The 23,226-nt window shown below is 39.5% G+C and overlaps 1 protein-coding gene across 1 annotated transcript in view; it reads left to right on the top strand.

Moving 5' to 3' along the window:
- Positions 1 to 716: 716 nt before the first annotated feature.
- The window catches only part of LOC141337910 (NLR family CARD domain-containing protein 3-like), a 31,625-nt gene continuing 9,115 nt past the window's right edge, over positions 717 to 23,226 (top strand). Inside the window, exons 1-8 of the mRNA XM_073843486.1 lie at positions 717 to 733; positions 1,305 to 1,412; positions 1,612 to 1,696; positions 3,531 to 3,726; positions 3,809 to 5,609; positions 11,183 to 11,353; positions 17,780 to 17,953; positions 20,759 to 20,932. Of these exons, the coding sequence (XP_073699587.1) occupies positions 717 to 733; positions 1,305 to 1,412; positions 1,612 to 1,696; positions 3,531 to 3,726; positions 3,809 to 5,609; positions 11,183 to 11,353; positions 17,780 to 17,953; positions 20,759 to 20,932 (2,726 nt within the window). The remainder of the gene's footprint in view (positions 734 to 1,304; positions 1,413 to 1,611; positions 1,697 to 3,530; positions 3,727 to 3,808; positions 5,610 to 11,182; positions 11,354 to 17,779; positions 17,954 to 20,758; positions 20,933 to 23,226) is intronic.

The following is a 23,226-nucleotide window of genomic DNA, read 5'->3' on the forward strand; positions in this document are numbered from 1 at the left end:
TAATCCTACTCAACACATAAACTACCTTACTAAGCAGTAATTAGGAGTTAAAGGCAAGAATCATAGTTAACAGTTAATTAATATAGAGAACTGGACCTTAAAATAAAGTGACCAATAAAGTATATTTATAATGCAATGCTAATCTTTTTCACTGTATAGAATACTATAAAATATTGCTTTTACCTCATTCTGTGACACAAACCACATTAGATCTCAAAAGGAAGTCATTTCAAACACTTGAGTGATGTTATGAAATGAATTTGTAGCAAAAGCGTCATTAAAAGTTCACTTTGTTGGACAACAGGTTTGTGCACAGGCTCAAACACATGCACGCATGCTATCGTGGTATATTTATTCATCACACAGACTAATTTTTTTCGTAGCATATTCAACACATATGTCGCACTGTACAGCCCTGATGTTTAATCCGTAGATACAAAGTCAGAAGAAGTGTACTTTGATATCAAACATGGATCAGTCTGTGTATCGCAGCACCGCTACAAGTCCAACACATTATTTTCCTTAAGTAAACATTATTGTACCGAATGGCATTGTTATACAGGATGCCTTCACTCCCATAATGCTGCTGCTTGAACCAGTACTTCAACCTTTCATTAAAAATGAACTCTTGCTTGTAGAGCTTTCAAGACATGGTAAAGTAGTGTCCCAAATGAAAAAGGTCTCACTTGACTGTAAATCACTGTCATTTGTTTTAGATGACAGTGGTCTTGAAGTATGATGTAGATGAATTTGATTTTGAATAGTTGGTTTTTGCTACCTCTGATATTATGGGAGGGCCACATTAGAAGTGTGTGTGGGTCATTCATAATTCATTTATACAGTGACTTTTCTGTCTCTATGATTTACTTCATATTTTCTCGGAAAACGGGCTTCCATACAAAAGGTAGGAGAGTTGCAAAAACTGTGAAACACTGTGAAACATTCATCTCAAGCTTGGACTCGGGTTCAAATGGATGTGGTAATTATTTTGATGACATTGCTACTGTTTTTGTTACACCCGATAAAAAGTGTTGAACTTTTAAAATAGTGGTCCCTTTAATTGAAGTATGCTAACAGAACTGTGAAGCACTGACATTTCTGCTCTCTATTTTGGTCAAAAAAGAAAATGTTCTCTTCAATTAGATCATAAATACTAAGCAGAAGTTGTTTAAAAATGTGTGAGTCTGAAAACAAATTTTAAAAATTCTGCAAGTGTTTCTGTGAAGGACTAGAAATAATGAGTGCCAATATAAAACACAGATGAAACTCCTGTAGTAAAGTTTCTTTTCTCTCTGTGTCATTAGTGTAAGATCAGGCTCACATGTGTTCAGCTCTGTGTCTGTGAAGAGTGACTGGTCAAAGGGTGGTGAAATACCAAACTTCAGTGGAGAAACAGCATCACAAACCAAACGGTATTTGATGTGTTTCTTATTTTTCTTTACACATAGACTGTGTCAGAAAGTGTATCGGGAAGTAATTATCATGAAACTTTATAGTTCATAAATTTATCAAAGTATTGTTTTTTTTTTTTCCTCTGCTAAAAATGTTTACAAGAGATTTTAGTCATATTTTCCCCAGAAATGCAGTAATTTGATTTATTTTTAGCAGCAGGCTTCAGAATGAAACCTTAAATCCAGATTTCCAGACTAACAGGAACTACAAGGTCTTTACAAACAGTTTCCTGCAGATCTTTCAGGTAATTAAACACATTTTCATAAATAATTGATAATTATGACAAACAAATATGTTATTGAATAGAGTGTGAGAGAAATGTGAGAAATGTAAGAACCCATGAAATATGAACGTATTATTGATACTGACAGCTAATTAATGTTTGTCTCAAATAGATTTTTTTTTTTTTTACAAATATTTTTAATTATTAGATAAATATAGTAGTTTTTAACATGTCTACAGTCATGGACAAAATTATTGGCACCCTTGGTAAATATGGGTAAAGAAGGCTGTGAAAATCTGCATTTTTTTTCTCCTTTAGCTCTTTTAGTCAAAAATTCTACAAAATTCAAACATTTCATTAAAGTTAAACAATTTACAGTGAGGGGGAATATAACTTTATGACATTTTTTTTTTTTCTCTAATACACCCTGGCCACAATTATTGGCACCCTAAGAAATTCTTATAAGTAAATTATCTCCTAAATATATTTCCATTGAAATCTCCAATTTCGTAGCGCACCAAGGTGACTGGAAACATGATGTTGTCCAGTTATGACGTCTTGGTGCACAGATGAATAAATATTAGTAACACAAAGCCCAAACCAACCTAATCATTCATCACAATGGATAAAACCAAAGAATATACTTCTGGTGTACAGCAAAAGATTGTTGATCTTTACACAATACAAAGCGGCTTTAAGAAAATACATAAAACATTAAATATTCTCATTTCCAACATCAGGGAAATAATTAAGAAGTTTTAATGGACTGGAGATATTAAAAATCAGCTTGAAACATGATGTGTGTCAATATTGTCTTAATGTGCAGCAAAGAGAACAATTTAAGTGGCCAAATACTCTTCAAAGATCACAGATGGAAAATTGCAGAAATCGGTTGAATTTTAGTGTCAGAAAAAAATATAAAAAATAAAGGAAAACTGCACCTCCATCACAAGTCATTTCAGACACTGTTCAAGAAACAAATCATCTACTCTCATGCAAAAACAAACAGCACCATATTAATTTACCATACTGGAACTTCAGCCAGGACTGGCTTTTATTGCCTTTTTTTTTTTTTTTTTATAGCTAGAACACATTAAAGGTTTGGTGCACACAGGGATAAAAAAGTGCCCCATGTCCCCATTTAAATATATCACCAGATGTTCTTTTTTGTGGACCTTATTTTACACCAAAGGTCCTAGACATCTTGTTCAGATACATGTCATAATTTTTATATCAAATACCAACAGATAAAAAAAGGTAAAACTGACTTTCTCAGTTAGAATTATTATAATGAGTCATGGTTAGATCTTCCATTACCACATTTATTCAAAACAAACATCAAAATAAACACAAAAACTGGTCACTGAACACAAAATCAAGATTCTGCCATAACCATCCCAATTCCCCGACCTGAATCCTATGGAAAATGAGTGGGATAAACTGAAGAAGATTGAGCACCAACATTTGAAGGATCTGGAGAAATTCTGTATGGAGGAATAGTCTAAAATCACTTGCCATATATTCTCAAACCTCATCAGGCATGAAGAGGGAAAAATCAGAGCTGTTTTTCATGCAAATGGAAGTTGCCGAAAGTTTTGAATACAAGGGTGCCAATAATTATGGCCAGGGTGTATTAGAGAAAACCATTTATTTCATAATATTATATTCCCCCCACTTAAAATTGTTTGTTTTTAATGAAATGTTAGAATTTTGCAGATTTTTTGACTAAAGATCAACAGGAGAAACAACGCAGATTTATTTTTACAGCCTTCTTTGCCCATATTTACCAAGGGTGCCAATAATTTTGTCCATATCCATTTTGTTTTCTTTCATTTAATTTTTTCTTGCTTTGTAGGATCTTGAGAGCAAAATAATCACATTTCTAAAGAAAGAACTGGACAAGTTTAAGAAAATATTACAAAAAGAGGACTTGCAATACTTTGTGAAGGACTTTAATGAGAACAGATGCAGTATCAAAGAAGCAGCTCTTGATCTCACACTCTACTTCCTGAGGGAGATGAAGCAAGATGAAGCTGCTGATACTCTAGAAGGTAAGAGACTCTTGACAATTTGTCAGACTGTCACTTATAATTGTAGGAGATTAAAATATTGTGTATTTTTGTTTCTGTTTAGATGAGCTGGTCTTCATTCATCAGCTAAAGTGTAGCTTAAAGAAGAAGTATCAGTGTGTGCTTGAAGGAATTGCAAAGCAAGGTGACTCTACACTTCTGAATAACATCTACACAGATCTCTATATCACTCAGGGTTGTAGTGAACAGGTCAATACTGAACATGAGGTAAGACAGATTGAAGTTGCTTCCAGACGTCATGACTCACAAGAAATACAGGTTGAGTGCACAAATTTGTTTGAAGCACCTGAACAAGACAAGCAGATCAGATCTGTGCTGACAAAAGGAGTTGCTGGCATCGGAAAATCAGTCTCTGTGCAAAAGTTTGTTCTGGATTGGGCCGAAGGAAAAGAAAATCAAGATATCAGATTCATATTTCCTCTTCCATTCAGAGAAATTAACTTAAAGGAGAAAGAAAAACTAAGTTTGATGGACCTTATAACTCAGTTTTTTCCAGAGTCAAAAAATCTGAACCTTACAAGAAGGAACCAAAAAGTACTGTTCATTCTTGATGGACTGGATGAATGTCGACTTCCTGTAAACTTTAAGGATAATGAGACATGTTCTGATGTTTCATCACCAGTCTCTCTGGATGTTCTCCTGACAAACCTCATCAAGGGAAATCTGCTTCCTTCTGCTCTCATCTGGATCACCACCAGACCAGCAGCTGCCAGTAAGATTCCTCCTGACTGTATCGACCGGCTGACAGAGATACGAGGATTCAATGATGCACAAAAGGAGGAGTACTTCAGAAAAAGAGTCACAGATGAGAATCTGGCCAGAGAAATCATTGATCATGTTAAACAATCAAAGAGTCTCTTTATCATGTGCCACATCCCAGTCTTCTGCTGGATTTCAGCCACTGTTCTCCAGAACATTTTGGAGGAGAAAAGAAATAATGATCTGAAATACAATCAGGCTGATGATGCCTCCAAAACACTGCAGGAGTCAAATACTGAAGACACTCCCAAGACTCTGACACAAATGTACACACACTTTCTCAGATTTCAGGTCCAGCAGAGCAGACGAAAGTATGATGGAGAATATACACCAGATGTTTCCTGGGATAAAGATGCCATCTTTTCACTGGGGAAACTAGCATTTCATCAGCTGGAAAGGAACAATGTGATCTTCTATGAAACAGATCTGGAAGCCTGTGGTATTGACGTCTATAAGGCATCAGTGTATTCAGGCATGTGTACCCAGATCTTTAAGGAGGAAACTGGGATTGTTCTTGGTACCATGTACTGCTTTGTTCACTTGAGCATTCAAGAGTTTATTGCAGCTCTTTATGCACATTTAAACATAAAAAAGAAAAGTATATTTCTTTTCAAAAGTGAAACCATGATTGATTTGCTCAAGACTGCAGTGGACAAGGCACTAGAGAGTGATAATGGACATCTGGATCTTTTTCTTCGATTCCTCCTTGGTTTGTCACTCCAGTCCAATCGGCGACTCTTACAGGGTCTGTTGACACAGCAAAATGACAATGACAAGAGCAAAAAGGAAATAGTTCAGTACATCAAGCAGAAATTTGAAGCTAATCTGTCTCCAGAGAGATCCATCAATCTGTTCTACTGTCTGAATGAATTGAACGACCAAACTCTGGTGAAAGACATTCAGACCCACCTTAGCAAAGGAAGTCTCTCATCTGCTGATCTTTCACCTGCCCAGTGGTCTGCTTTGGTCTTTGTGTTGTTGACATCAGAGGAGGATCTGGAGGAGTTTGAGCTTCAGAAATTCAAGAAATCAGACGAGTGTCTCATTAGATTATCAGCAGTCATCAAAACCTCCAAAAGAGCTCTGTAAGTTAATCATTTTTTGCTTTCATCTTTTATCTAGGGCTCCCATGCAACCTGGAAAACCTGAAAAATTATTCTGTTAAAATTATAAAATTACTGATTTTCTTTAGTCCTGGAAAATGCGTGGAAAATTAGAGAAATATACACTGTGTGCATAATTATTAGGCAGAAAAAAAAAGTTGCATGTTAATTGCAAAAAATGTAAGAATTAATGTTAAGAATTAGATATGAAACCATCGGGAGCCATTTAGTCTCCAGTGCCACCATTTTCCAGAACTGCAACCTACCTGGAGTCTTTAGAAGTGCAATGTGTTAGCTTCTCAGAGACTTTCTCATTTGAGTTTATCCTCCAGAATTTGGCAGTAAGTTTTGGGACTTCAGTTTTAGTCCATCTCCTGTCCTGGAATGCCTGTCTTGCAGAGATGGACCAAAATGAACTCTTAACCCTTGTGCGACCTTATGGACATTTTTGTCCATTTCAGTTTGTGGTGTGTATTTTTATTGAAATTTTAATATTTCACCCTCATTTCCTTCAAAAAATCGATTTTACCCTCCGTTCAAAAAATATTCACACTCAGGACCTTAAGGACAAAAATGTCCACATTGAAACCCATTAAAACTGCATTTTTTTAACCCAGGGCCATATGACTATAAAATTATGCAACATTTGCTAATAGGAATTCATTCCATCGGAAAGGCTTAAATTTTTTACTAGATCGTGCCATTTTTTTTTTTCAAATTTGGCATATGAAAGAAATACTCACTTTTTTGTGTTTTCTGCTTATGCATATTATAGCCTATTATAGAGTCAATTGGAAAAATAATGCAGCTAAAATTGTGTGGGTATGTTGGTAAGGATGTCAGAGTGTGGCTTGCATGTGTTTACTAAAATTTTTATGGGTGTAATATGTTTGAAAGAAATGATATTGTACTGGCAATCAAAAATCCCACGCCATATATGAGTCTCACCCTTGGCAGGGTCATAGGGCCATGTGAAAACTAGGAATAAGGTCAAAGAAGGTTAATTGAGCGTTGAAGACTTTTCTTTTTCACCCAAACACACATCTTATTCCTTGATTCCTTGATTGTACAATGATAAAATGTGAGCTTGAATTTGATTTAGATGTTCAGAAGCCCTTGAACAGATTGTTTTTGTTTTCACCACAAGAAAACGCTGATTGTTTAGTCTGGCAGATTTTATACAAAGTTTGAGTGTTCGCACAGCCCAGACAGACAAGGCAAAACCTATACATATTTGGTGCTTGAGGGCTTGGTCATTTCATTGCTTGCAAGATGAAGAGATGTTACTCAGCAGAGGAAGCTCTGGAGCTAGTGTTGCCCACTGACAGACAGCATTATGGAAAGAAACCAGCTTTTAAAGCATTACAATTCTGAAAATGAATTAATGTTTGGTAATTATGAATGGAAGAGATGCTGATGAAAAACAACAGTCAGTGAAAGTGGAAAAATATATTAATATATAACATTTCTATGACAGTACTTTGACATGGATATTTTTTTCCATTATGGCCCTAAGTGTTAGGTTTTTTTAATTTTTTTAATCTGACACTACATAAAAAAATATAAATGCCTCAAAATTAATGTTGCTGTTCTTCATTGACACACCCAAGAAGCTAATAAGTAAAGAAAATAAATTCTGCTTATTTAATATATGGAAATTAACTACTATTTTTCATTTTTTTTTTTTATAAAAAAACACCTGTGGCATTATGTAAACAAACCAGAATTTAAAGGGTTAAAATTCTGAAAATTAATGAATGTTTGGTTTCTATGGATAGAACAGATGCTGGTTAAAAATTGACATCAGTGAAAGTGGGAAAAAATATTAATAAATCATATTTTTATGGCAGTTTTTGAACATGGGCATTTTTTGTCCATTTTGCACCTATGTGTAACTTTTTTTTTTTTTTTTTTGAATGCACAAGGGTTAAAGCTTACTGCCAGATTCTGGAAAATATATTTTTGAAAGGTGCTGCAAGAGGATGTGGTGCTGGTCCTTTAAGAGCCACTCTCAACTCATCTGTCTATAAAGCCTATAAAAAAAAAAAACAGTCTCCATGTTTTTCACAACACTTCAGAATGTTATTCTTATTAATTGAGTCATTTTTTAGGTTTTTTTGCCCAAGCAGAGTCTCTGAGAACCTGACACATTGCACTTCTGGAGACTCAAGGTAGGTTGCAGTTCTGGAAAAAGGTGGCACTGGAGACTAAATGGTTCGATGGTTTCATAACTAATTATTCATCGTAAATCTTTGCAATTACCATGCATCTTTTCCCCTCCACCTATTTTTCTCACAGTGCAGACGCAACAAGCGTTTTTCTGTCCGGTGGTCATGCCTTAACTTTGCAAATTCCAGTGTTGCATTAGTATTGCATCCTTCTCATGGGCATTTAATAGTTTTTGATTTTTCAGTCTGAAGTAAATCTTTTTTTGGCTCATTTTATCTGTAAAAGTAAATGTGCCTAATAATTCTGCACATCTGAATATGAGGAGTTTCTCACTTCCAGCCTTCATGGACAATTATATTTCACTTATAAATAATTAAATATGAAATGAATAGTAGTTATTAAGATTGATCTGGTTTGGAATTGGTCAAATGTGCTTGGAAAAAAAATATGACCACAATATCAGCGTGCCTAATAATTATGCACACAGTGTATACTATCATGAAAATCTTGTTAAATTATAAAATTTATAAATTTTAATGTAGTGTTTTCAAGGTTTGAAAAATGTTTGGATTTTGGATGAAGTGCTTGAAAGTGCTTGAATATGCAGTTGCATCAATTTCATATTAATTCGCTTTCATATTAAAAAGTTGTTTTTTTTTTTGTTATGCTGATGGAACAGAGCAGCAGATAAAATATACCGGAAGCCTATTACTCAGTCCACGATGGCTTGAAAACGTCAAATACGTATTATGTTTAAAACGAGAATTTGGGGCTCACAAAATCGCCAGCCCGATGTCTCGGGGCTGTTGTGTTTTCTAGTCGGGCTACCAAAATGTTTCACTGGACTATTTTAAAGTAGAGGGCTCCTGTGGGTCCTTAAAACACCTCAATTTAGTTGTATCAAAATTAAGGCTATAAAAAGTTTTAAATATATTAAATAGTATAAGAAAAGGCTTAATTATAAGTTTAAGAGTTGGGAACAGAAATACTAGAATCGCGATAGGGCTGGATAAAACTTCAAAAAGCAAAGACGTCATTGAATATATATGCACGCTGCACATTTCAAAGTCAAAACACGGCACGAATGTCTTTATATGAATGTATCTGAAGTTAACGACTGTCCTCAGAATGCTTAATGTTCAATACTGCTTTGTGTACAGCCGTAACTAGGAAAACGGTATTATTTCAGCGCGCCTAAAGCGCCACCTTGTGACAGAATGAATTTGCGAATTTTCAGCTGTTTAGTCAAGATTATTACAAATATTGACCCATGTTTTTATGCAGCAAACACATTAGTGTTGTAAATGTGAAAGAAGGTATGTGCTTTCTAAAAACCTAAACAATTAAGACGGTAATATTTATGTTTTATATTGTATTATATACTTGATTTATACCTTTTGAAGTTATAAAGGCTGAAATGCCATTGTATAAGATGTTTTGTTTTTGTGAAAATCTGAATTATAAATCATGTCATTTTATGGCTTAATATGTTACTGTATATTGTCCAACCACACTCATACTGTGTTCATTTTACTTGTGCAGCTCTTAAAAAGGGTCATAAATTGCCTTAAAATTATATTTAAAAATTCTGCAGATACACTGTAAATAGTGAAAAAAAGTCCTTGAGATTTGTGAATTGAAAATATTTTTTAATTGACAATTACACTCCTATCTGATTTTCTATGCTTAAAAAAGATGGTCTTTTTTCATTTGGGCTAGTTAAATTTTGTTATTAATTTTATAGTTTATTTTTGATTACATTTTAGTAATTTTAGGATGAAATGTATTTGTGAAAAACTTTCACTTTTTTTCCACGAATTTTAGTTAGCATCTCATTTTTTACAGTAATTTTATACCAGTCATTAATGTGTTACCACAGCCCTACTCCACTCATACAGTATTACTTTTATTTGTGCAGGTCTTAAAAAGCCTTTAAATTATTTTTTTTTAAATACTGCAGATACTCTGTAAATTATATTAATTAAATATTTTTAATTATATAATTAGTATACTGTATGTTGGCTATTTATATTAGGCAATGTTATATGCAATCCATACAGTTGTTTTTTATTAGCACAATAACATCTGATTTAAAATGAACTCATGTATGTGAACATGTAATTTACCAGAGTGCTGGAAAATCTTGAAAATGCACTTTGTAAGTGCTTGAAAAGTGCTTGAATTTTACTTTGGAAAAGGTGTAAGAACCCTGCGAGCAGGAGTGGAGCAGTCTAATTTCCTTTGGAGTGGAGAGCGCCTTTCTGAAGATTACACTCGCTTAATACACTTAGCAATGTTTCAGTAATTTATCAAAATATAAAAAAGAAAAAATTCTGAATGGTTAAATTGATTTAAAATAGCATTTTTGTGATAAAATAAATATAAATCGTGTAGGCCTCGAAGTCACATTTTATTATTACATTCAGAAGTAGGCCTAATGCAGAAGCTAAATGCTTACAAAAACTTTAAGAATGGGTAGGCTATTGTTGTTCCCCTCACACCACAACACATCCTTTCAATTTAACAGTATTCAGAAAAGAATAAGAATGAAAAATATAAGCTAGGCTAAATAAACTACAAGCCAAAACCAATTCATGTAGGCTAAAGCAAAACTGTTGGAAAATGTTGGGTCTCTCATTCAACACAAATCCAAATGTTTCCGTGTTTTAAGATGTATTTGAATGCCAACAAAATATGCATTATATGAACCTGGCAACCTCACTCATATTTTATTATGATAATAAAAAGTCTTTATTGTCAAGTTAGCATTGCTTAACTGTGTGATCACAGACACTTATCCTTTCTAATTTAATTAAGTTCTAATTTAAAATAATCTTGTCGGTTAACGGTTAATAATCGGTTAACAAGCATCGATAAATAACCGAAATGAACATCCCTACTGTGGAATAAGCTATAGTTTGTCTAGTCTTACTAAAAGTAGCCTAAATTCTAAAATCCTGTAAATCTAATTTAGGCTAAAAAAAAAAACTATGTCAAGTAAGTTGCAAACACTAAGACTTTAAAACACTATGAATGATTTGAAACCTCGGCAGATATTCTGATTTCTGGTTTGCTGTTACCATAGACCTTCAAACAACAAAATGAATTGCTTACAAACATTACTTTTTATTTACAAGTAACATACACAAGAGCATCTTTTAAACCAAATATTTCCTTGCCTGTTTGTTTTCTATTTTTAATAGAAATAAATATTATTAAACAAATTAAATAATAAAAAAAAAACTATTACACTAAACATTTACTATTAAACTTCAAAATGTTAGGAGCATAAAAAAAAAACATATCTTGATTCTTCATGGTCGATTCTGATTGCAGATGTTTTACAAGAAAATGGGCTGATTTTATGTATTTATTTTACGTCGTAGGTTAAATGATTGTGGCTTAACAGACAAGAGCTGTTCAGCTCTGGCTACAGTTCTTGGATCAGATACCAGTCTGAAAGAGATGAACATGAGCAATAATAATCTGCAGGATTCAGGAGTGAAGCTGCTCTGCACTGGACTGGGAAATATGAATTGTCATTTGGAGATACTGAGGTAAGTTGTGTGACAATAGACCAAAATTGAGCTCAACAAAAACATAAGGTGAAAACCAGATTTAGATAATGAACATGAACATGAACATAATGAACAATGTTGTACATAGAGATACTTTTTATATATACACCTGCCATGGTGCTCTTTTTCTAATTTGGTTTGTCGTGTGTGTGTGCATCGAGGCTTAACTCCTCCATCTATAATACAGAGGAGAATTGTAAATGCACGGCCATTTAAAGACAGAAATTACATACTTTTGTGTAAATAAGATAAATAACATAGGGCTATTTGATGTGATCAAGGAGAGAGACACTGCAGGCAAAAACAATTTTTTTTTCGTGCACCTGTCAAGTTTGAGATTTGGGGATTTTTGTGTTTTCTCAGGCTAGTGGAAAGAAGCCATCCAAATAACACTTAAGTCTTTATTTTGAAGCACTTTATTTGTGTCAATAGATTTCAGTTACAATACATATTTTTAAAGGCTTTTTTTGTCTAAATTAGTTTTACTTCTACACTGAGCCATAAATCTCCACTTCAGGAACACTTACACACACTAGATTTTACAGTTTTATTCCTGTCTATACCCTGATGGTTTTTAAAGTGGGATTTGTTCATATAATTTTGCTAATTTTATACCATTTATTACCCAAATAAAAACTTTTTTTTTTAAATGTGGCGTGAGAAAATGAGACACATTTGACTCTAATATGTCAGTGACTTCATCCAGTGCTTAGATTTTTGTACTAGAAATGTATTCAAATTAGCCCATATTGTATTAAATATTAAACATTTTAGAAAACTTGCAATACAAAAAAAATGTTTGTAATTATCAATGTATTCAATCAACTTGATGAGGTGAAGTGAGGTGATAACTATTAGTTGTTGTTTTTTTCCCCTATTCATCTTCAGTGTCTCATTTTAATAAAGGAATAAGCTATAGACCTGTTCTATAGGAAAGGTAACCTTACACTCTGTCACGGCCGTTTCATACTGGGTGTGATGCGAAAAAGCGAGGCAACTTTCCAACGAGTGGTGCTTTCAATTTGATCACTTTCTGCTAAGGCAATGCATTTGTCCTCAGATATGTCTATCGTATATGGATTTAACATCATCTGCTGCTCAATATACAGCATTAAACTGAGATAAATAAAGTTTGGTTCCACACCAGAAACACAAACTATCTATAATGATTAATAATACATCTTAAAATATAATAGAAGCACAATTAACATCAAGCTAAATTTGAAAATGTTATTAAGTTGTTGTTTTTTTCGCTTAAAAACTAATTTAAACCATCATCATGTTCTTGTGATAACATTTGCGAGGGCGGAAAAAATCCTTGTGAATGATTGCGTCTGGTGTGAATAGCTCCATATTTTTATTGCACTATATTTCGTAAATAAAAGTTGTTGTTAGTTTTACCCTTAATACTTAAGAACATTAAAAATGTAGTACTTGTACTCAAGTAAATATTTAAATTACTTTTACTTGAGTAAAAGTAGGAAAGTAATAGATTTCTAATGTAATTAAGTATTAAATTATATTTAATATGAAAAATAGTGCAGCAAATAGTACAATATTATGCTTTGGAATATTTTGAAGTAAAGTTTTCTAAAGAAAAACACTTTAATAAAGTACAGAAACGTGAAAAGTACTTCTATAGCAGAGTACTTTTACTTCACTGCTGTCCGCCTCTGCTTTGTGCACACAAAAATCTCACTGGATTATTACAATTAATGGCAACATGAATGTTAACTGTAATGTAAACTGATATTTCCTACTGACACACTACAGCAAAAGATAGAAATAACTGACTTTAAACCATTTTTTATCTGGTGAAAATACTAGTGACATAAGACATTTGCACAGTACTATACAGAACAAAAATGTATTACATTGAACACCTGAAATGTAACTTTTCTTTATTTTCAGTAAAATCAGTCACTTTTGACCATAAAGACCACAAGTGTACCTCACAAATTAGGAGCATCAGAAGGTTCAATCTTGAAAGTGACTGTAAACTGGGCATACTAAAGTGAACTGATATCTAACACTTTAATTTAATGTTCATTTGTCAGATTTGGCTTTACAACTAAGTTTTAGTTCATTTGAATAAGGAATAAAATATAATTGTTTAAGGATTTACATAGTTTAGGTCATTTCTAGAATAACGTCTAGGTTACGAAGGTAACCCACGTTCCCCGAAGGAGGGAACGGAGACGTTACATTGGGAATCGCCTTTATATACAAAAAGGCCAATTGCAAATTGGCGAGTGGACGTCAACTCAAGTGGAGCATCACTCAAACAGGCTTTCGCTGAAGATCCGGTCAAGCCGGCATCAGCGCGACGCCAGGGACGTGGCAGGGGAATGTAACGTCTCCGTTCCCTCCTTCGGGGAATGTGGGTTACCTTCGTAACCTAGACGTTACCCCTTCAGTCGAATCACTTCGACGTTACATTGGGAACTGACCCATGGAACAGGCCACGGCCCTGGCACCGCGTTACGCACAACTTCACGTGCTGACAAGTATACGTGCCGGCAGGCGAAGTGTTACGTAACCTTCCCAATGCCCTGAGGCCCAGTAAGGGGGCCTTTCCAGGGATGCCAGTTGTACTGAAGCATGGGTTGGGGGGGCGGAGCACATGAAATTTTTACATGTGGAAATGAGAATAATTCAATATATCCATAAAGGTTTTTAGGGATACACAAGGGAAACAGCGGTCTCCTCCGCTGGATTAAATAAAAACTAAGCCACAACCTGCGGGGCGAAGGAGACCCAGGCAGGATCACAGTTCAGGACTACTCCGCGCCTAGCCCTGACTGCGGGGCAGGAGTACACAGGGTTCGCCGGAGGGAACATTCTGGGAAATAGTGCACGGATCCATGTGGGAATGGCGCAGCAAGCCGACACCAGCCGGTTTTCCCGCTCACCTGTGAGTCCTTGTGTAGGACACGGGAGAACGGCCTCTACGCAAGGTTGTAGAACCAAGCGAAGGTAGGGTGTCGCCCAGCCTGCAGCTTCCGGTTTTTACATCTGCTGGTGAGGTGCCATGAACCAAGGATCATGGCTGTCCCTGAGTATAACAGGGAGAAGGCATCTACCACCCATTTAGCCAACCTCAGTTTGGGGAAGCATTCCCTTTCTGCTGAACCCCGAAGCAGAAAAGCTGCTAGATGCGCCTGAGTGCCGAGTGCTTGTTCTATTTTTACTCATTTGCGGCACAACATAGCAAGGCTGGGTCTGCCTCCTCCAGGGCAGAGCTTGCAGGTTCAACACCTAGTCGCGGAAAGGCGTGGTGGGAACCTTGGCACGTAACCGGGCCGGGGTCTCAGTGATAACGTGAGAGTCGCCGGGCCCGAATTTCTCGACACGCTTTGCTGGCAAGGAAAGCTTGTAGGTCTCCAACCCTCTTAATAGGAGCCAGGGCAGTCAGGAGCGCCGTCTTAATGACAGGACTCGACTGAGGCCCATGGCTCCGACGGAGCGACCTGCAGCCTGAAAAGGCGACGGGGAGATCCGAGACGTATGAGATGCGGTCTAAGCACCTCTGGGGAACCTTAGTTTGCTTAATGGAAGCCAGGGCAGTCAGGAGCGCTGTTTTAAAGACTGAAATTCTTGCTCGACTGAGGCCCGAGGCTCCAAAGGAGCGCCCCGCGGCCTGAAAAGGCGATGGGGGAAGCTTCCCTACAGAGAAAGCTTGTCGGTCTCCTACCCTCTTGATGGAAGCCAGGGCAATCAGGAGCGCTGTCTAAATGACAGGAATTCTAGCTCGACTGAGGCCAGTGGCTGAAAATGGAGCGCCTCGCGGCCCTGGGGGCGACGGGGGGGTCCCAAGAGGGTATGAGGTGCTGTACGGGCACCTCTGTGGAGCCTCACGACCAGTGGATGCTTACCTACTTTGCTCCATCTACTGCATGTGATATGCGGCTAAGCAGCGGCATATATTCGAGGAGTCGAGGGGACAGCCTGCGCTCCAACTCTCCTGCAGGAAAGGAAGCATTACTGCAATCGTGTATCTCTGTGGGTCCTCTCGGCGAGAGGAATGCCAGCAAATAGACCTCATCTCAGTGCGTAAGCCAGCCTAGTTAAGGGAGCTAGGTACCGAGAGATAGTTTCTATCATGGCCTGGGAGGCCGGAAGGTCTAGGGTGTCAATCCGTGCCCATACAGGGAGGGACTGCCGCGAGGGAATGGTTACTAAGACCTAAGTCCGGGTGGGCCATTCCTTTTGCGCAACCAACAGACTTACTCCTCGTCCTCCCTGGACTTGCACAGTGTCTGTGCAAGGAGGCCCGCTGGGGAAGGGCGTACTTGGGCCCCGGAGGTCAGCTGTGTGCCAGTGTTACTCTGAAAGAGGCAGCTGGCAATGGGAGGAATCGTAAGACGAGCGGATGTGGCTGGCCTACCGATATACTCCAAACTAGCTGCGTCACGGGGTGGAGTCGCCATTCTGCAGGTGGGTGGACTGCCGTGAGAGCCGACAGGCTGCAGTTGAGTTTCCCTGCTTCCAGTGAATGGCAAGTAGCAAAATCTGCCACGTTGGACTCCATGGGAGCAGATGGGGAGGTTGTAAGCCTCTGTCGTACATGGCAACCCAACCCGTGGTAAGCCACGGGCTGGCTTGTCGGCAATACTGCGGGAAAACGCCAGTCCGGAGTGAACCGAGATGCCATGCCCATCATGGGACTCGATCGTGCTGAAGCGGTCTCACATGAAACAAGCTTAGCGGCTCTTAAGCGGCTAGAGCTGTCACGTGCCCCAGGAGCCTCTGGATTTAGAGAGGGACCGCTGTATTGTACCTGATTCACTCAGGGACTACAGCACTGACTGCGCGCTCTTGGTAGTAAGGCGGGCTGTCTTGTGGACCGAGTCGGGCTCCCGACTGAGGAAACGAATCCCCTCGGTTGGCCTGAAGGACCAGATGGCGGGGGTGCCGAAGCACCAGGTCCCTATGTTCGCACAACGGAACTCACGAGCAGGCTGGTAAAGCACCGGTCGAAGAGACCGTTGAAGATGCGAACACCTGTCTGCCGAAGAGGGGACAGGGGAGCTCCCATGGCCTAAAGAAGGCAGGAAGGAGGGGGACTGGCCAAATGGAAGCACCTCACGCTGAAGTGCTCGACCCCCGGAGCAGACCGCAGAAGGGGTGTGCGTCGGGGAGAAATTGAGACTGCATTGCGCCTTGGTCGGGACCACCCTCGTGCAGCTGTTTCAACCCCTTGGCCTGGTAGACCTGCAGGGTTGCCATCGCATGCAGGCCCGAGGCGGCCTGGCCCGCTGCATAAAAGGCGCGGCCCGCAAGGGCGGACGAGCTCCTCGTGCACCTCTGGGAAGAATGGCACCGGGGGGGTGGGCGAACCAGTCATCCAGCCGAGAAGGATTGGCCAAGGGCGATGGAGTAACCTCCAGACCGATCCCCCTGGCGGCTCGGAGGAGCATAGCCGAGAGCTCGGAGTCTGCCTCCGACGGGGCAGCAACCACGGAGGGGCGCCGCGCCGCCGGAAGAGTGCCCTCGCTCCCTAACTCTCCCTCTGACGCAGCGACCGACATCTCTTCCTCCTGTGGAGCGCCAAAGGAGACGCCCAGCCCGCATGGCGGGGAGGCGTACTGCTTCGGCATCTTGACGGGGGTATGCTGGTGGGCGGAAGACCGCAGGGCTTTTGGGGCCGGCAGAACGTTCGGCACCGTGACTTGAAATTCCCACTCGTGCCTCGCCACAGCGGCGGGAAAACTTCGCCGGCCGTGGGGCGCGAAGGGGGGCCTGCCCGCGAGCGAGCGGCGAGTCCTCAACATACCAATGGTCATGCTTTCGCAATGAACGCATGAACCATCCATGAAAGCTGCCTCAACATGTTCGGGGCCCAGACATGTGAAGTAGCTTTCATGTCCATCCAGAGAGGTGAGGTAACTGCCGCACCCAGAAGCGCACGGCCGGAAAGCCATTCTGAAAAGAACGTCTTTACACGGCTGTGAGAAATTACTCTTTTAGTCCTGGTCTGCCCAGGGAGGAAACCGCGGCACCACTGTGCCCTCAATGGGGCTTGCTCGCTGGAGAGCAGGAAGGCTTTTTGTGGCCGTGAAAATGGCCGCCCGTGGGACCCCGCTGGCGGCGCCGAGAAATTCACTCTTTCAGTAGATTGTCTCTTATTCGATTGGCGCACACCAGCAGGGAAGAGCAGCAGCAGGAACGTGAAGTTTTTTTCTTAGAGAAGTAGAAAGGCTTGAGCATGAAGGCTCTGAAAGCGAAAGTCTGTTTGAGTGATGCGGCGCGCACGTCCACTCGCCAATTTGCAATTGGCCTTTTTGTATATAAGGCTCAGAGATGATCGGTCTCTCAGGCGATTCCCAATGTAACGTCGAAGTGATTCGACTGAAGGGGTAACTGATTAATCATCTGAATGTGACATTTTCATTCTGGTTCTAGGCTTTCAAACTGCAGTATCACTGAAGATGGTTATAAAGCTCTGGCTTCAGCTCTGAGATCAAACCCTTCACACCTGATAGAGCTGGATCTCACAGGAAATTATCCTGGACAATCAGGAGTGAAGGAGCTCAATCATTTACTACAGGATCCAAACTGTCAACTCAAGACACTGAGGTGAGACCTGATCAAATAATGGTACATAAATTAATGGGTAATTTATTTTAGTTTTTAGCTATACAATAATCTGGACAATGTTTCACCTCCGTGAAGTTGGCACCCCATAAAAAGAAATAATGACCAAAACTATGCCATTCGTTAGTGCTACGTTTGTGCTGATTTGTGCCGCAAAAACGAACGTTTGTGCTGGTTTGTTGTTTAAGATATTAAACATTATTTTTTTGACCGTATGACGTCACTTTCCACCCCATGTTGTCCAAATCGCTCCAAACCGGCGCAGTTCGTTTGTGCTCGATTTGTGCCCGTTTGTGCCGTTAAAATAAACACTGTATCTGTTTTCCTTCCCTAGATATAACCAAAATATTTTCGGGGCTGTGACGTCACTCTCCACCCCAGTTCCTCTAAATCACACAAAACTGGTGTCATTCGTTTGTGCTCGATTTGTGCCGATTTGTGCCGTTGAAATGAACGTCAAATATATTTCCATTTCTTAAAAATAACAAAAACAATTCGGGGCAGTGACGTCACTCTCCACCCCATGTCGTCCAAATCTTTCCAAACCGGTGCCGTTCGTTTGTGCTCGATTTGTGCCCGTTTGTGCCGTTAAAACAAACCTGGTATCTCCGAGCCCTTCTTAAATATAATGGGGGAAATACTTGTTTGGGACTTTTACGTAACTCTCCACCCCATATCGTCTAAATCTAGCCAAAAGGTGCCATTCGTTTGTGCTCGATTTGTGCCCGTTTGTGCCGCTAAAATAAACATTGCATCTAATTCTCTTCCTTAGAAATAAACAAGCAGGGTGTTTTATAGCATATTTTACACGGAGCTCCTGCAGATTTACACTGCACTTACAGTGTATAAATAATATTATGAGATGAATAATAATAATAAAAAAGAAATTAGAACAGAAACATGAAATTACAGAAGAAAAAAATACAATGACACTTTTGAATGTGAAACTAAATTGCCAATAGATGACAGCATGCTCCTGTTTTAATGAGTGAGTCGTAAGTCATTAATTCAATGGAGGTATTAAACACGGCTGATTCAATCTGGAAGGAAGAGCTGTTTTTATGAATGGGTCAGTGAATTACAAATAGAACCGGTTTGTAGTCCAAATCGCCTCAACCCGGTGCTTCTACAGTAGGCTACTTCTATACTCTTTGATATTACGTGGGAACGACATCCTTATGTCGTGAGACTATAGATGCAACGATGAGGGAACGACATGCATTTCTCGAGGCCCAGAGTTAAGTACATAAACAAACCTGCGTGACCATAGTACCCCCGATTAGATAGGTTTATTAATGTTTTATTTTGAGTTAAATGATTGTATCAATTATTCTAGAAATTAATACAATATTAAATTATTATATTAACAATAGGCGATGCTGTCTGTGCGCGACGTAGAGAGCATTCAAAAGTTTATCATGAATAAATAAAGTGCATCAAATAAAATGGCCCTACAAGAAATATTTTATGCATCCCACAATCTTGTCCATTAACTGATCCTATTTTTTCCGTAATATTTGTATTATTCGTTTATATTCGTTATGTTTATATTCGACCACCCTCGTGCAGCTGTTTCAACCCCTTGGCCTGGTAGACCTGCAGGGTTGCCATCGCATGCAGGCCCGAGGCGGCCTGGCCCGCTGCATAAAAGGCGCGGCCCGCAAGGGCGGACGAGCTCCTCGTGCACCTCTGGGAAGAATGGCACCGGGGGGGTGGGCGAACCAGTCATCCAGCCGAGAAGGATTGGCCAAGGGCGATGGAGTAACCTCCAGACCGATCCCCCTGGCGGCTCGGAGGAGCATAGCCGAGAGCTCGGAGTCTGCCTCCGACGGGGCAGCAACCACGGAGGGGCGCCGCGCCGCCGGAAGAGTGCCCTCGCTCCCTAACTCTCCCTCTGACGCAGCGACCGACATCTCTTCCTCCTGTGGAGCGCCAAAGGAGACGCCCAGCCCGCATGGCGGGGAGGCGTACTGCTTCGGCATCTTGACGGGGGTATGCTGGTGGGCGGAAGACCGCAGGGCTTTTGGGGCCGGCAGAACGTTCGGCACCGTGACTTGAAATTCCCACTCGTGCCTCGCCACAGCGGCGGGAAAACTTCGCCGGCCGTGGGGCGCGAAGGGGGGCCTGCCCGCGAGCGAGCGGCGAGTCCTCAACATACCAATGGTCATGCTTTCGCAATGAACGCATGAACCATCCATGAAAGCTGCCTCAACATGTTCGGGGCCCAGACATGTGAAGTAGCTTTCATGTCCATCCAGAGAGGTGAGGTAACTGCCGCACCCAGAAGCGCACGGCCGGAAAGCCATTCTGAAAAGAACGTCTTTACACGGCTGTGAGAAATTACTCTTTTAGTCCTGGTCTGCCCAGGGAGGAAACCGCGGCACCACTGTGCCCTCAATGGGGCTTGCTCGCTGGAGAGCAGGAAGGCTTTTTGTGGCCGTGAAAATGGCCGCCCGTGGGACCCCGCTGGCGGCGCCGAGAAATTCACTCTTTCAGTAGATTGTCTCTTATTCGATTGGCGCACACCAGCAGGGAAGAGCAGCAGCAGGAACGTGAAGTTTTTTTCTTAGAGAAGTAGAAAGGCTTGAGCATGAAGGCTCTGAAAGCGAAAGTCTGTTTGAGTGATGCGGCGCGCACGTCCACTCGCCAATTTGCAATTGGCCTTTTTGTATATAAGGCTCAGAGATGATCGGTCTCTCAGGCGATTCCCAATGTAACGTCGAAGTGATTCGACTGAAGGGGTAACTGATTAATCATCTGAATGTGACATTTTCATTCTGGTTCTAGGCTTTCAAACTGCAGTATCACTGAAGATGGTTATAAAGCTCTGGCTTCAGCTCTGAGATCAAACCCTTCACACCTGATAGAGCTGGATCTCACAGGAAATTATCCTGGACAATCAGGAGTGAAGGAGCTCAATCATTTACTACAGGATCCAAACTGTCAACTCAAGACACTGAGGTGAGACCTGATCAAATAATGGTACATAAATTAATGGGTAATTTATTTTAGTTTTTAGCTATACAATAATCTGGACAATGTTTCACCTCCGTGAAGTTGGCACCCCATAAAAAGAAATAATGACCAAAACTATGCCATTCGTTAGTGCTACGTTTGTGCTGATTTGTGCCGCAAAAACGAACGTTTGTGCTGGTTTGTTGTTTAAGATATTAAACATTATTTTTTTGACCGTATGACGTCACTTTCCACCCCATGTTGTCCAAATCGCTCCAAACCGGCGCAGTTCGTTTGTGCTCGATTTGTGCCCGTTTGTGCCGTTAAAATAAACACTGTATCTGTTTTCCTTCCCTAGATATAACCAAAATATTTTCGGGGCTGTGACGTCACTCTCCACCCCAGTTCCTCTAAATCACACAAAACTGGTGTCATTCGTTTGTGCTCGATTTGTGCCGATTTGTGCCGTTGAAATGAACGTCAAATATATTTCCATTTCTTAAAAATAACAAAAACAATTCGGGGCAGTGACGTCACTCTCCACCCCATGTCGTCCAAATCTTTCCAAACCGGTGCCGTTCGTTTGTGCTCGATTTGTGCCCGTTTGTGCCGTTAAAACAAACCTGGTATCTCCGAGCCCTTCTTAAATATAATGGGGGAAATACTTGTTTGGGACTTTTACGTAACTCTCCACCCCATATCGTCTAAATCTAGCCAAAAGGTGCCATTCGTTTGTGCTCGATTTGTGCCCGTTTGTGCCGCTAAAATAAACATTGCATCTAATTCTCTTCCTTAGAAATAAACAAGCAGGGTGTTTTATAGCATATTTTACACGGAGCTCCTGCAGATTTACACTGCACTTACAGTGTATAAATAATATTATGAGATGAATAATAATAATAAAAAAGAAATTAGAACAGAAACATGAAATTACAGAAGAAAAAAATACAATGACACTTTTGAATGTGAAACTAAATTGCCAATAGATGACAGCATGCTCCTGTTTTAATGAGTGAGTCGTAAGTCATTAATTCAATGGAGGTATTAAACACGGCTGATTCAATCTGGAAGGAAGAGCTGTTTTTATGAATGGGTCAGTGAATTACAAATAGAACCGGTTTGTAGTCCAAATCGCCTCAACCCGGTGCTTCTACAGTAGGCTACTTCTATACTCTTTGATATTACGTGGGAACGACATCCTTATGTCGTGAGACTATAGATGCAACGATGAGGGAACGACATGCATTTCTCGAGGCCCAGAGTTAAGTACATAAACAAACCTGCGTGACCATAGTACCCCCGATTAGATAGGTTTATTAATGTTTTATTTTGAGTTAAATGATTGTATCAATTATTCTAGAAATTAATACAATATTAAATTATTATATTAACAATAGGCGATGCTGTCTGTGCGCGACGTAGAGAGCATTCAAAAGTTTATCATGAATAAATAAAGTGCATCAAATAAAATGGCCCTACAAGAAATATTTTATGCATCCCACAATCTTGTCCATTAACTGATCCTATTTTTTCCGTAATATTTGTATTATTCGTTTATATTCGTTATTTTTCCTTTTATTTCGATCTCTTTACTTATTTTTTTTTATGTAGCCTAATACTGTAAGGTTCTATGACTGGGGTTTGCACTGGAATGCAGTTTAAAGGTTGAATTTACCATCTATTGTAGCTTAATTTATTTAGTCTAATTAATAGACAAATATAGTGTTTCACTGAACAGTGAATTATTCAAGTAGTTTCATTTGGAAATCATTTATCGTCACACAGAATACGCCTACATGACATTCCTTCTATTAACTGATCATCTTTTTTTCGAATTATTATTATTAGCAGTTGTAGGCTAGTAGTAGTAATTTCTATTATGATTAGCCTATTATTATTGTATATATTTTAATTTTCGTTTATAAACGGCTATTAGGCTATGACTGATTTTTACTGTAGTTTTAAAGTTAATTGAATTGAACATATATTTTATTTTGTTTCGTCTATATAGACTAGACTATATAATAGTATAGTGTTTCACTGAGGAATGAATCATTCATGTAGACTATAGTTTCATTTATAAATAAAAACATTTTCGTTTATCGTCACACAGGGGTGTAAATGCAATCATAAAGTCAAAACTTAATTGGTAGCTAATCGTCAGGCGTGAAAAAATATAGCCCTAACCAGTTAATAATAGAATAATAATAATAAAATAATAATAAAAAATAAATGATAAGTGACTTAGAGCTATATTTTTTATTTATTGTGTATCGCTTTATATTGACGTTGTGTAGACT

Source organism: Garra rufa, chromosome 7, assembly GCF_049309525.1.
Source record: "Garra rufa chromosome 7, GarRuf1.0, whole genome shotgun sequence".
Classification (NCBI taxonomy): domain Eukaryota; kingdom Metazoa; phylum Chordata; class Actinopteri; order Cypriniformes; family Cyprinidae; genus Garra; species Garra rufa.